Below are 15,939 nucleotides of genomic sequence, written 5' to 3' on the forward strand. Positions count from 1 at the left end.
CAGGATTCAAAGTAAGAAGCTGGAAGAAGATATACCACATGCAGACAACAGGCATAAGAAAGCCAGAGTAGCTGTACTAATTTTAGACAAAACTGAGTTCATGACAAAAGAGTACTACTAGACACAAAAAGGGTTACACCAAAAATGTTAAAGGGTCACTACAGTGAGAAAGATAAAGACACAATTTCCATACATATGAAGCAAAAACTAACAGAATTAAAAGGAGAAATAACCAAATTCACAAGACTTTAACACACCTTTCTGAGTAACTGACAATACAACTAGATAGGACAGAGAAGATCTGAATGATAATATAAACCACCTCAAAGAAACTGACAATAATAAAACAGTACACCTAACAACTGCAGAACATAAGTTCATTACGATTGTACATGGAACATTCACCAAGGTAAATCACACGCTGAGCCAAGAAACAAGTCTCAGATTTCAAAAGATTGAAATCTTACTGCTACTCTGACCACAGCAGAGCTAAATTAGAAATCAATAACATTCCAAAAGCGGGGTGGGAAGGAGGTGGGGGGGAGAGAGAGGGTGGGGAGAGAGGGGTGGCAGGGAGAGAGGGGTGGCGGGGAGAGAGAAATCCCAAGTCCCTGGTGATTAAACAATTTAATTCCAAACAATCCATGGGTAAAAGAAGAAATCACACATAAAATTTTTAACAAAATGGTAACAGAATGTTCCATTCTAATTACAAATTAGAATCTGTGATAAAATCAGTTATCTAAGATCCCATTTTAGGAAGCTAGGGGGAAAAGTAATCAAATTAACCCAAAATAAGTAGAAAAGAAATAATAAAAATAAGATTGGGAGATCAGACAGAGAAAAATCAATGAAACCAAATGCTACCTATCTGAAAAGATCAATAATATTGATAACCTTCTATTTTAGCATGATTAAGAGGAAACAAATTAGCAATATTAAGAATTCAAAGTCAAAATTACAGATTCCTATAGACATTAAAAAGATACTACAGGGCTTCCCTGGTGGTGCAGTGGTTGAGAGTCCGCCTGCCAATGCACGGGACACGGGTTCGTGCCCCGGTCCGGGAAGATGCCACGGAGCGGCTGGGCCCGTGAGCCATGGCCGCTGAGCCTGCGCGTCCGGAGCCTGTGCTCCGCAACGGGAGAGGCCACAACAGTGAGAGGTCCATGTACCGCAAAAAAAAAAAGATACTACAGAAATAATTCGTAATTTATACCAACAAATTTGATATCCCAGATGAAATAAAACATTTAGAGATCAACAGATTACTAGTGACACAAAACAAAATATAAAATCTGAATAGGCCTATGTCTATCTGTACTTTTGTAACAGAGAAGAACAAACCTGACTCCATATCATACCTACACCTTTAGCTCTTAACACTTGGGCTCTGTTACCTATGCTGAGTCATGCTGGCTCTTCACCTTTGTAAAAGAATGTTGCCTACGGCCTGAAATATATATGATAGCCCATTCTCAAGGCTCTGACCCTTAAAGGTATAACATTTTCCCACTCATATAGAGGTAAAAAGTTTCAGAACAGAAAATGACAACTGTATTGTTGGAGGCTTATAAGAACATTGTGACGAGATCTATGTGGGACAGCTGCAAGAACAAAGGATTCTGGCACCAGGAAGTCTGCAACAAGCAGCCACCCCCCTCCCTTTTGGTATAAAAGAAGCCTGAATTCTAACTCAGGTGAGGCGGTTCTCTGGGACACAGTCCGCATCTTCTTGGTCTGCCACCTTCCGGAATAAAGTCACTATTCCTCTCTCGATTTATTGGCCTGTTGTGTGGTGAGCAGTACGAACCTGGTTTCAGTAACAATCGTTAAGTTTCCATTAAAAAAAAATTTAGTCCCAGACGGCTTCACTGTCAATTCTATCAAACATTTAACAAAGAAAAAAGATCAATGCTTTATAAGAGAAAAACAGAGTAGGAGGAAATAGTTCCCAACTAATTTCTGAAGTGAGTATTACTCTGATATCAAAACCAGACAAAGATATTACAAAGAAAGAAGACTACAGCTCACTATCCCTCATGAACACAAATGTAAAAGTTTTTAACAAAATAATAGCAAACTGAATCCAATAGTACAGAATGCCCAAGCAGGATTTAATCTAGGAATGCACAGTTGGTTTAACATCTGAAATGAATAAATATAATTCACCATACTAACAAATAAAGTATATAGCAACCATATGATCATTTCATTAGATACAAAAGAAAAAAAACAGCATCTGACAAAATTCAATGGCCATTCATGGTAAAAACCTCAACAAACTTAGAAATAAAAGGGAACATTCTCGGCTTGATTAAACAACAACAAAAATCCTACATTGTACTTAACACTGAACGACTGAATGTTTTTTCCTTAAGATGAGAAAGAAAGCAAAGATGTCCGTTCTCATCATTTCTATTCAGTACTGTACTGGAGGTTCAAGCAAGTGCAAGAAAGCACAGAAGAGAAATAAAACACATAAATCAGAAAGAGGTAAAGCTATCTTTATTTGCAGATGACATGACCGTGCACACAGAAAATCCTAAGGAACCAACCACAAAGCTACTAGTGTTGACCATGTATTCTTTGTATAAAATAATACAAGGTAAAGTCATAAAAACTGATTGTACGTCTATCCTAACAATGAACATGTAGACAATGAAATTTAAAAATACTATTTTATTAACAATAGAATCTTCAAACAATAATTACTTAAGGGATAAATTTTACAAAATATGTACAAAACTTGTACAGTGAAAACTGCAAAGTCTTACTCAAAAAAATTAAAGAAACCTTTTTTAAAAAGGGAGAGATACTATATCGTGTTCATGGATTCGAAGATTCAGATTGTTAAGATGTCAGGTCTTCCTAAATAGATCCACAGATTCAATGCAATCTCAATCAAAATTCCATCAAAGCCTTTTTTAAAATAGAAACTGACAAGCTGATTTTGAAATTTATATGGAAATGCAAATGACCTAAAAGAGCCAAAGCAACCTTGAAAACAAGTACAAAATAGAAAGACTTATATCATCTGAGTTCCTATAAAGCTATAGTATTCAAAATACTGAAGTACTGGTAAAAAAAAAAAATAGATACAATATTAGATCAGTTAAACATAATAGAATATTAAAAAAAAAACCAAACATATACAATCAGTGCTTGTTCAATAAAGGCATCAAGGCAATTCAATGAGAAAAGACTATTTTCAACAAATGTGGCTCCAACAGCTGGCATCTGTGTAGGAAAGAATGAACTTTCACGTCTACCTTGCATCACATGCAAAATTAATTTGAAATGAACAACAGGTCTAAATGTAAGAACTAAAACTTCAAGAAGAAAGCATAGAAACAATCTTTGTAATCATGGGATGATCAAAGAAACTTTCATAAAAGGAAAAAGATACATCAGACTTCAGCAAAATTAAGTTATTTTACCCTTAGAAACACACCATTATAAAGAAAAAAAAAGTCATAGTATGGGAGAAAATATTTACAATACATGTATCAAGGCACTTGTATTTGCAGTATAAATTCTTACAAATAAATCATACTAAAGGCCAAATAATTCAATTTTTTAAATTAGGCAAAAGTTACTTCACAAAAGAAGATATACAAATGGGCTTTAAGACATGAAAAGATGCTCAACATTACCAACAGTCAGGAAATTTAAATGAAAACCTCAATGACATATCACTCCACATCCATTAGAATGGCTAAAAATTTTAAAGATCGAAAACATCAAGTCTCATGGAGGATGTTGAAGAACTGAAATTCTAACACACTACTGATGGGAATGTAAAATGGTACAGCCACTGTGGAAACCTGTTCGACAGTTTCTTAAAAAGCTACCTGCATATATACATTCCTGCAACTTCACTGCTAGGTATTTACTCAAGAGAAATGAAAATATATGTTCTACAGAAAGGCTTGCATAACAAGGTTCATAATGGCCAAAAGCTTGGAAAAAAAAAAATGTCCATCACCAGGTGAATGGATAAAATATTATGAATATCCATACACTGGAATACTGCTCAGCAATAAAAAGGAATGCGCTATTGATAATGTAACATAAATCTACTGTAATATTACTATGCTGAAAGAATCCAGACCCCAAGTATTACATACAAAATTATTCTATTCACGCAACATTCTAGAAAATGCAACTAATCTATAATGAGAGAAAACATATCAGTGGTTATCTGAGACTGGAAGCAGCAAAGGATTATAAAAGGGCATGAGGCAACTTTTGCAGATGCTGGAAATGATTTCTATCTTGAACACTGTAGTAGTTTCATTGGCACACACATCTACAAAAGCTCATCAAATTGTATACTTTAAATCAGAGCAATTTATTATACAGAAATTACACCCCAATAAGTTTTTTTAAATACACACTAAAACTCTCATTTGCGAATAATGAAGAAAAAAGTCAAAACAAGTAATCCTGAAGACCTTATATTTTAAAACAGGTACATACAGTTGTCAAAAAGAACTAACAGTTTAAAAATGTTTTATTAGTGACTACAGTTTTAAACATTAAACTATTTATTTAAATGCATTTTAATTCGAATAGTCCTACTGGGATATTAAACATACTCTAATGTAGCCGTACTGCAGACTCCGTATACTTTAAATTTCCACATTGTACTGGGAAACAGAATAAACCTGTGTCTATTTCCTAAGCTGATAAATGCCTAACCTTGTTTTGACTCTATGCTACACTCTAAGAAACAACAAATACTTCTCACGTGACAATGCATTTACCTTTTTATTACTTAACGTAATTCAAAACCCCCTTACTCCAAGGAAGTCAAAATAAACATTAACTTCTCTCAAGATTTTTCCAATCACTCCACTTCTCATTAAAGAAAGAGCCTACAGTTTCTGTGAGCCAGTACAACAATGAAGTTTAAAAATTAAAACAGCCACTAGAAGTTTCTTTTCATCACAAAATGAGCACACAACGCAGTCTTTTGATGGCTAAATGCACTTGTACTGCATAACCCGACACCTGAGCCATCTTGGGCTCACCTAGGCAGGAAGATTTTCAAATGATGAGAAGGTACCTTCTCAGAAACAAAAACCCATAAAGCCAAAACCCTCTGGCAATGCTGAAGAAAACTTCAGAAGGAACTTGCTACAAAGGATCACAGGCAAAAATAACCCGAATTATTTCTGTACAGAAGTATGTTCCACAGAATCCTTAGAGGGGCTGGAATAAGAATAAATTAGATAAATTCAGGAAAGTGCCAAAAACAGACATTTAATTAAATATGGCAACATCTTTGTTATTCAAAATTCAACTGATCAGCAGAGTCATGAAAGGAGAATTTTTTTCATAAAGCTTTTATACAAAAACCCAACAGAAAACAAACTCATATCAAAGAGTTACTTTAAATATACACACATTTTTTAGGGTATTCTGAATTCACAGACATACATCTGCCATAGCCACTGTTTGCAGTATCATCAATCTCTGGGTCTCAGTTTTCTCATCTGTAAAAATAATCTCAAATAATCTCAAAGCCCTTCTGGCTCTATCACTATATGTTCAGAATAAGGATTCCTTATAACAACAAAAATTCAAAGCATCAAATAGGTGAGAAAGTAAATGGGAATATGAAAAATCATTCACTTATTTAGAACATGGCAGCAAGATGAATCAACCTCCAACATATGAGACTATTACAACGTTATGTGATACTCAAGAAACACAACTAGACCAGGAATAAAAATCAACTATGTCATTCAGATATCTACATGTTTCCCTGAAAGCAAGAAAGATCCCTAAATTGGGATCTGTTATCAATTTTCTGCATTGCTGGCATTCAAACAAGTCATGTGGTCTTTCTACGCCTCGTATTCTTATCTATCTAGAGATGGGAAGAGATGATTTTGAAAGTCCCTTCCAACTACAGTGACCTCTCAAGAAAAAGACAGACAAAAAGGGCGCTCACATTATACTTAGTGAACCGTCAGAAGAGCTGCTCAGCCTCATGCTCAATACCCTATGTAAGTATGCATAACCCTGCAGACTACTAACGGATCAGAGATCCATAAAAATTCATCATTACTTCAGATCTGATGATTTCACATTAGTAAACACCCAGAAGAGGAGTTATTTCAAGGAACTTTAAGATACATTAATTTTCCTGTACAGCCCTGTAGGATATGCTCCAAGGTCAAAAAGGAGTGCCCCCCCAAAAAGAGTGAGCAGGTTTCAGGAATCCTACTGTTGTAGCCGTTCGAGTCTTGTTATTCTGAGCTGCTATGGAGTCACAGGATTAAAGCAGACGAGTGTCTGTGCAGGATGTCACGCAACCAACTCAGCACCATTACGCTCGTGTGCTATGTTTTACTTTAGATTTTTTTAAGGATTGTTTTTTTTTAAAACTTAATTTTGTTTTATAATCATGTGAAATATATACATGGTTCCAAAGCCAAATCTATAAAAACCAAATCTGTTCAAAGAAGTCAAGCTTTCTCTCTGATCCTCCAGCCCTTCCGAATACATTGAGGGGAAAAGCGTGACCTCTGGATTCACATCTTGAGGGTATGACCTTGGATCGTGACTTAACTGCTCTCAACTTCTTTCCTGTGTCCACATGGTGGTAATAATGGTGCTGGGAGGATTCAGTAAGACCACTCTGCCTAGTCCTCGGCTTTGGTGAGGTCTCAGTGAAGATTAACCACTAGCATGAGGCTCTCAGCAGAGGCTCGCCACAATCCTGAAGCACAGACGCAGATCAGGAGGTGAATCTGGAGGTGCCGGATCGCTGGCCAAGGCCATGGAGCCCTACCACCAGGACCACGACTCCAGTCTTTCAATCCCAGCAGCAGACCACAGTACTTACTCCTCAGATGCCAGGCCCCTTCATGTTCCATGATCATCACATATTCCCTATGCCAGCACAGGAGAAAAACGAACTTTCTTCCCACCCAGGGCAACTTCAAAGGACTCACTGTGTTCAGTGCGTTGAGGGTGGTGTCATCCCGCGAGGCCGCAACGCAGCCATCTTCCGTGGAGCCTCCGTCACACATCCCTGCAAAGGCCGCCATGCTCCTGGGAAGACGGGAAGGGAAAACGGCAGTACGGACATTTCAACCCTCAGTTTCCAGAGCACATCTTCAGCCCAGACCAAATTCCACTACTACATGCATGAGTCCTCAGCCTTGCTTCTGCTCTTGTTTAAAAAAAAAAATTTGAAGTTCCTCTGCAGTTCACCCAGATATATTCTCCAGAAAATATCTAAAATTAAATCCGCTGAAACTTTACTTCATTCCTTTCATACTCTACATCAACTACTTCTAAGCAAATTGAAAGTGGAAAAGAGGTGAAAAGGACTCTTAGTAGTCACCCCTCCCCTGAAGCCTCCATCCCCACGGCAGCCTCCAAGCTACACTGCTGACCACAGAACAGCCAGAGCTAATATCCCATCACCACCCTGTTTCAGCATTTCTGTTGCATGTTGTTGACACTACAGTGAGTGAGTCCCAGAAACCCCTGCAGACAAAGGAAGGCTCTGCCTGCACTAGGATGTGTCTGGGACAGACTTCAACTTCTCATTTTGCAGTCTCGGCATTTTTAGGTTAGCAAGTACTCATATAGGTAAGCCCCCAAAACATGAAGTTTAGGTTAGGTACCAATGAACAGCCACAGGGTAAAGAAACCTGTAAAGGGATTTTAAGGTAAGCTGAATGAGCCAATTACTCAGCTGTATTAAGAGGTGTTGATAATTGCATGCATGGCTTAAGATGTTTTCCTTCTGAAGACTTCTAAAATCTAATGTGGGGCAAACACCGAGGAGAAAAAAGTGATTTTACCATGGTAAGCTATGTTTCTCTGGTAACAAGGATCAGGGCTCTGATTACAGACAGTATAACAAAACATGAAGTCAGAATGCCCAATATATAAATAGAATTTCAGGGGAAAGGAGAACGTTTGTTGTCCACTAATCAATTCACAAAGCAGAATGGTGTGGATTCCTTTTACCTTGCTGCCCTCAAGTACATAAGGAGGTCACAGTCATTAACTCCAGGCATCCAGACCAGTTCCTCATGTTGGGTCACAGTGTCACCATCGGGAGAAGGGAATGGTTGCAAATCGGGAAGTTTGGCCTGTAAGACAGGGACGAACAAGTCACAATCAAGGCACACTTGAGAGCTGCCTGTGCAGGCAGGCCTTGGGGACAGATGCAGTAGCTTAGTAAGCCTCTTTCTTTTGGCAGCGCTGAAATAACAGGAAAATCATGAGTCACTGAGGCTGGCCTATCACACATTTCAGGATCATTTCACCACAGAAGATTTCACAATGGACTGCTCGATCTCTACTTAAGGAGAAGCAAACAGTGTCAAACTAAACCAGTGCCAGTATGGTCCTCAAAGGGAGAAAGAAATGGGCACGTGTGAATAAAAGAAATGATAAAACAAAAAAATGTTTCGGGAAATAAGAGCTGCTTGATAAAGAAGGCAGAGCCACACACATTTCCAATATAATAATATGTTGACAAAGAGATATATACAAATAGTGGAACCTCACCTAAGGACAGGTGCTAAAAAAAGAACTGAACTACCCTACTAAACTAATGCTGCTTTCCAGAGAGTCAGTATCGATGAGTCAGGGTGAACATCCAAAAGAGCCATCACGGTAACATTAAAAACACAGCTGAAGGGACTTCCCTGGTGGCGCAGTGGTTAACAATCCGCCTGCCAACGCAGGGGACATGGGTTCGAGTCCTGGTCCGGGAAGATCCTACATGCCGCAGAGCAACTAAGCCCATGTGCCACAACTACTGAGCCCACGTGCCCTAGAGCCCGTGCTCTGCAACAAGAGAAGCCACCGCAATGAGAAGCCTGCACACCGCTATGAAGAGTAGTCCCCACTCGTGCAGTCCCCACAACTAGAGAAAGCCCGTGCACAGCAATGAAGACCCAACACAGCCATAAATTATTAATTAATTAATTTACTTATTTAAAAAACATAGCTGAACTAAAATGATGGTGATGGAAATTAGATGAGCAGTGCTTTCAGGAGGAGAGGACTTCTTGAGAAGGGCAGGAAGGAACTTTCTGGGATGACACATGTTCTGTGCCTTGCTATGAATTGTCACAGCAGACTGAACAGTATACACAAGATATCAACAGGTCACTGTACATAAGGTACACCTCAATTAACAATTTTTTTGAAGGATTTGAACAACAGTGCTCAACAACCAAGATTCTAAGTCAATTCTGCTAGAGATTCAAACACCTCCAGCATTTTCTCATCCTCCACTGCTGGGGCAGAGAAAGTGTAAATGGGTGCTGTGACTACTCAGAGGCCTAAGAAAAGTCAACCATCTGCAAAACACACATGTTCTTATTCTCTCAAATTACGAACAAGGTCACATTAGTCTAATATTTTAAATTAAAAGCTCCAGTGTCCACAGAACCTAGGCAGAAACTGTAAATGAATGAAGCAGGCAGAGTGTGCAGCCAATGGAAATAAAACGAGGGCCTCATGTTCCACTTTCAATGTTCTACTGTCCACAGTAAACAGAACACTACATCCCAATTCCGACTAGCCACATTTCAAGTGCTCAATGCCACATGTGACAGCGGCTCCCAAACTGGGCATGCAGGCATTAGGTACCAAGAAGTGAAGGGAATCAGGGTGAAATGAAGAGAGAGCGTCCCCATCTGGGGAATGCTGCTGTGCAGGAATGAGAACCTCTGTTTGCACATCCTCCAGTTTTTTTCCAAAGTCCAGAAATCTTGACTTCAATGTGAAAGCTCATGGTTTTAAATGTTGGCTCTTCAAGTTTTAAAAACAACTGTGTGGCAAAACACAGTATTAGTAGGCCACGCGGCTGGCAGGCTACGGGTTCGCAATTTCTGCTTCACAGGCTACCTCTGAGGCCTCTTGCTGTGTATCAAGTGCTGACCTCCCCCAAACAACGATGCTCTTCCCTAATTCAGTACTGACATGTTTCACATTTAAGTGGGGGTCACAATTAGTTCTGCTTAATAAACAGTGATGGCATGGGAATAAAATTAAAACACAATAGCTACTCATATCAAAAGGTCTTTGACATTTGTACTGAGCTGTTTCCCCTGCACCAAGTACAGTAGCTGGTGTAGCAGCTCTCCAATAGTTGTTTGTTAATTAAAAAATACTATTGCTGGGTCTTCCCTGGTGGTGCAGTGGGGTTAAGAATCTGCCTGCCAATGCAGGGGACAGGGGTTCGAGCCCTGGTCAGGGAAGATCCCACATGCTGCGGAGCAACTAATCCCATGCACCACAACTTCTGAGCCTGCGCTCTAGAGCCCGCGAGCCACAACTACTGAGCCCATGCTCCACAACTACTGAAGCCTGCGCGCCTAGAGCCCATGCTCCACAACGAGAAGCCACCGCAATAGGAAGCCTGCGCGCTGCAACGAAGAATAGCCCCCGCTCGCCGCAACTAGAGAAAGCCCGCGCGCAGCAACAAAAACCCAACACAGCCAACCAGCCTGCCAGCCAGCCAGCAATAAATAAATAAATAAATATTTTATTTATTTATTTAAAATACTATTGCTGTGGGGAAGGACCAATCCCCTAGAGAAAAAATGGACTAGAAATACAATTAGCTTACAGAAAAGGAAATGAGAATGGCTCTTACTCATAGGAAAAGATGGTCGACTTTGCTGATAAGAGACATGCCAATTAATGACAGCGAGAGACCATTTCCGATCTATCAGATTGACATAAATGCCAAAGTGTGACAATACACAAGGCTGCATGTTTGCACTCATGTAAGTCGCTAGTACGAGAAAGCAAAATGGTACAATCTCTACAGAGGGGAACTCTGTAATATCCTAAGAATTACATGTGCCCTCTAAGCCAGCCATCGCCCTTCTGGGGATAATATAATATCCCAAAGATAAGCTGGCAAAATAAAAATCTTTATGCATAAGCTATTCATCACATTATTACTTGTAACAGCAAATGACTGGAAACAGTGCAAACGCCCAACAATGGGGGCTGGAAGAATAAACTGCTCCACCTATGCAGTGGGGTCCCAGGAAGTGGCAGAAGAAAACGAGAAGGAGCTCTACCTATTGCTATGGAGGGAACACAGGAGATACTGTCAGAAGGTCAAAGAAAGGTGGTGAAGGTGTTTTTATTATGCTACCACTATCTAAGAACATGGGGCTGGGGGAATAAAAATAAGAGTGATAGATCAAAACCTTCAATTAAAAACACTAAACAATTATCCATCAGGGAGGGAGGGAGCACGTGGAGGGGACAGGGCAAGAAGGTGAACTTTCTGAGCACACTTCATTTGCACGTTTGATTTGGAGCCTTGTATTTTACATAATTATAAAAACAAAATTAAGTTTAAAGAACAACAATCCCTTAAAAACTCTAAAGCAAAATCAAATAAATCCACCTAGCTATGTTTTGTGTTTGTTCCTCTCTAGGAATCATTTCAGGTAACTTTAAAACATACTAATTTGCCTATATAGACTTAGTGGGATATATTCTAAGGCCAAAAAAAAAAATCTATAAAGCTGTTTCCAATAATCATATTGTTTGTAGCAGTGCAAGTACTGTTATTCTGAGCTGCTATATATGTATTATGGGATTGAAGCAAATGAATAATTATTTTGGTGTCATTTAAAACTTGGTTTTGAGACATGGGGAAAAGATACAGATACGGATGAAAGAAAATTTCATCTATAAGGATTAAATATAAGGCCTGTTCTGAATTTGAATTAGAAGCATCAGAAAGAAACCACGATACGTTTTATCATTAAAAAAGCGCGGGGGGGGGGGGAAGCATATTTCCTAATCTGTTCCCTGAAGAGGCCTGGAAACAGTAACTAACACAGTAATAATGACTGGGCAGCAGCCACTCAAAAAATGTCACTTTCCTCGAAAACAATGAGGACTCATTAGAAAAATTTAGTTCTAGACCTAGGGCAGGGAACATACATAATGAGACATTAAAATCATGTCATACTACATATATACACTACCAAACGTAAGGTAGATAGCTAGTGGGAAGCAGCCGCATAGCACAGGGAGATCAGCTCGGTGCTTTGTGACTGCCTGGAGGGGTGGGATAGGGAGGGTGGGAGGGAGGGAGACGCAAGAGGGAAGAGATATGGGAACATATGTATATGTATAACTGATTCACTTTGTTATAAAGCAGAAACTAACACACCATTGTAAAGCAATTATACTCCAGTAAAAAAACAAACAAAACAAAAAAAATCATGTCATACTAGATAAAATACTCTACCAAAGACCACAGGGGTCGAGTTAAAAGGACACAGAAGACAGCAGGAAGAGGCGCCTACTAGCCCACGAATGGATAATTTAATCATCAGTAAGAGTAACAGCAATTGGTTAGCAGATAAGTAATTTTTTTTAAAGGGAGTTTTTTATTTTTTTCTTTAATAAATTTATTTATGTATTTATGGCTGCGTTGGGTCTTTGTTGCTGCGTGCAGGCTTTTCTCTCGTTGCGGCGAGTGGGGGCTACTCTTCATTTCGGTGTGCAGGCTTCTCATCGCTTCTCTTTTTGTGGAGCATGGGCTCTAGGCCCACGGGCTTCAGTAGTTGTGGCATGCAGGCTCAGTAGTTGTGGCTCGTGGGCTCTAGAGCGCAGGCTCAGCAGTTGTGGCGCACTGGCTTACTTGCTCTGCGGCATGTGGGATCTTCCCGGACCAGGGTTCAAACCCGTGTCCCCTGCACTGGCAGGCAGATTCTTAACCACCGTGCCACCAGGGAAGCCCAGGTAAGTAATTTTAAATCCACTGATGACTACTGGAAGATGTTGGGGAACCAACCAGTAAAAAGAGGGAAAGAGTCAAGCATTTATCCTGCCTTTCCTATGTGTTTCAGGGAAACAAAAGTTGACAAGGGGACAGTTGGTCAGCTAATAAAAGAAGGAATGGAGAGTCATGGACATATACACACTAACAAACGTAGTAAGGTAGATAGATAGTTGGAAGCAGCCGCATGGCACAGGGATATTGGCTTGGTGCTTTGTGACAGCCTGGAGGGGTGGGATAGGGAGGGTGGGAGGGAGGGAGACGCAAGAGGGAGGAGATATGGGAACATATGTATATGTATAACTGATTCACTTTGTTATAAAGCAGAAACTAACACACCATTGTAAAGCAATTATACCCCAATAAAGATGTTAAAAAAAAAATAAAAAAAAATAAAAGAAGGAATGATAGGATTAGAGTATCAGCATTTTAAAGGGTAGATCTAAGTAACAGGTCCAATTAGACAGTGAATCTAAGTAACAAGCAATGGCTGAAAACCATCATTAAGAGACACACATGTGCCTGATAGACTATATAGCACCACCCAAAAGTATTCTTGCCAGGGGCAGGGTACCGAACTAGAATGTGATTAAACCTCTAGATTTAATCCTGGGATGGGTGGACGGATGGAGGGAGGGAGGGAGGGAGGGAGACACTTAGGGAAATCTAGATATAGCAGACACCTGAATATTAAGAAACTGCTGGGCTTCCCTGGTGGCACAGTGGTTGAGAGTCTGCCTGCCGATGCAGGGGACGTGGGTTCGTACCCCGGTCCAGGAAGATCCCACATGCCGCGGATCGGCTGGGCCCGTAAGCCATGGCTGCTGAGCCTGCGCGTCCGGAGCCTGTGCTCCGCAATGGGAGAGGCCACAACAGTGAGAGGCCCGCGTACAGCAAAAAAAAAAAAAAGTTACAATGAAAGTAGGCAGTGACCAAATGTTCATCGAGAGATGAACAGACATATATACAATGAATAATTCAGCCTTAAAAGGAAATTAAATTCTGATACATGCTACAATATGGGAGCACCTTGAAGATATTATGGTAAGAAAATAAGCCATACACAGAAGGGCAAATACTGGGTCATTCCACTGAGTTGTCAAATTCATGGATACAGAAAGTAGAAGGGAGGCTGCAAGGGAATGAGGGGAGAGGATAATGAGTAGTGACTGTTTAATGGACACCGCGTTTCAGACTGGGAAGATGAAAAGGTTCTGCAGGTGGATGCTAGTGATGGTTGCACAACAATATGAATGTACTTAAGGTCACTGAACTATTCACTTAAAAATGGTCAGAATGGTGCATTTTATATTACATATATATATATATATATATACACACACACACACACTTTTTTTTTTTTTTTTGGCGGTACGCGGGCCTCTCACTGCTCATTGCGGAGCACAGGCTCCGGACGCGAAGGCTCAGCGGCCATGGCTCACGGGCCCAGCTGCTCCGCGGCATGTGGGATCTTCCCGGACCGGGGCACGAACCCGTGTCCCCTGTATCAGCAGGCAGACTCTCAACCACTGCGCCACCAAGGAAGCCCCTATATTACATATATTTTACCACAATTTTTAAAATGAATGTGGTGATCTTAAAAAAATAAATCTCTGCATTTATATAAAATTCCAAACAGCATAACAGTTCTAAGCTGCTGCTCAACAGAATAAAGGGCCAGTTGAATAATAAGAAATAAAAACCTATTAAAGAAGCTACTAAAGTTTGCTTTACCTGATGGCTAGGACCAACACGAATTTCTCCCTGGGTACTGTTCAGCCTCCTGTCATGAAAAGAGCAGATCAGGTTAGCATAATATAGTTTTGACATGAACATGCACACGTTCTTCAAGGAAAACAACTCACTTGAAGTAAGTGAGGGATAACTCAGGAAGAATTAGCTTCCCCACTGTTGCTAATGCCGCCCTGTACATGTGTGCTCCCCTAACCCCACACGCATCTCTAAAACCGTTTCTTCTAGAAACCCCTCTACTGTAACTCCCTGTCTTGAGTATCTATACCATCGTTCTTTCACCCTGCAGAGAGATGAACATTCCTACAGTACAATCCCAATACATGTTTCTTCTTTTCAAAATATTTCAGGGTGCCCTACGATAAACCTTATTAAAATATAGACAAGATAGCTTATGATTCCTAGCACACACACTGGCTCATGCATTCATTCATTCAACAAATATTTATTAAGTACCAACTGCAAGCCAGGAACTGCCCTAAGTGTTGGGGATAAAGCAATGAAGGAAAAAAAAAAAAAAACAATATTCCTGCCTTACTGGAACTTTTATTCTAATTTGGGTAAAAAAAAAAAAAAAAGAAACAAATAATAGGTCAGATGATGAAAAGGGTCAAGGAATTAAAGGGGTGGTAAATGATGAACTTTTACAGTTCTTTATACAGGATAGTCAGAAAAGGCCTTATTAATAAAGTGAAATTGAGCAGAGATGTAAAGCGTGTGGGGGCATGAGCCCAGCAGGTCCAGGAGGTGAAAGACCCATCTCATTTCCGTGTCATTCTTACTGCACTTGCTATGCTCACTCTCCCTCGCTCCAAATCCAAACCAACCAGGGTCCTTCTAAAAACCACCATTTCACTGAAACCTTTCTTGATTTCCTCCCCATGTCACCTCACACACCCCCAAAAGTGTGGGGTATCTTTTCCCTTTCACTCCTTCAGGAAATATTCATCGAAGGTCTTTGCATCCTGGGCCTTGCACAGGGCATGCAGCGGGTACACAGTGGTGGACAAAGAAACGCAGACCTCGGCCTCCCAGAGCTCAGTGCCCAGAGCTCCCTGTTACCCTCGATGACCATCATGACCATCTGTTGACCCTCTTAGGAAAACGCTTTCCGTGCCCAGTGACAAGGCCTTACTGCGCTGTACAGTCACCTGTGAATTTTCACTAGCGCTGAAGAGTAGGCTTTTCCATGGTGAGAGCTGTTCTATGATTATCTGTCGACCTGGACCGAGCTGAAGAGCATAATAAGGCAGCCAAGACCAAAGAGGAAGCACAGACTCTTATTCTTCTCCCATGGATCTGATACCCCCACCATTAGCTTTGAAGCTGTTAAAATGAATTCTGGAAAACAATTATTTCCTTCAGGTCCAGCACTTTCTTCT

The 15,939-nt window shown here is 40.3% G+C and overlaps 1 protein-coding gene across 5 annotated transcripts in view; it reads right to left on the bottom strand.

Annotated features, from left to right (window-relative positions):
• RERE (arginine-glutamic acid dipeptide repeats) overlaps positions 1-15,939 on the bottom strand; it is a 426,633-nt gene that overhangs the window by 115,007 nt on the left and 295,687 nt on the right. For all 5 annotated transcript variants that reach the window (XM_067719197.1, XM_067719188.1, XM_067719170.1 and 2 more), the window contains 3 exons: positions 14,540-14,588; positions 7,999-8,123; positions 6,969-7,068 (listed from right to left, as the gene is read on the bottom strand). In XM_067719197.1, the coding sequence (XP_067575298.1) occupies positions 6,969-7,068; positions 7,999-8,123; positions 14,540-14,588 (274 nt within the window). The remainder of the gene's footprint in view (positions 1-6,968; positions 7,069-7,998; positions 8,124-14,539; positions 14,589-15,939) is intronic.

The sequence above is a fragment of the Pseudorca crassidens genome, chromosome 2 (assembly GCF_039906515.1).
Source record: "Pseudorca crassidens isolate mPseCra1 chromosome 2, mPseCra1.hap1, whole genome shotgun sequence".
NCBI lineage: Eukaryota > Metazoa > Chordata > Mammalia > Artiodactyla > Delphinidae > Pseudorca > Pseudorca crassidens.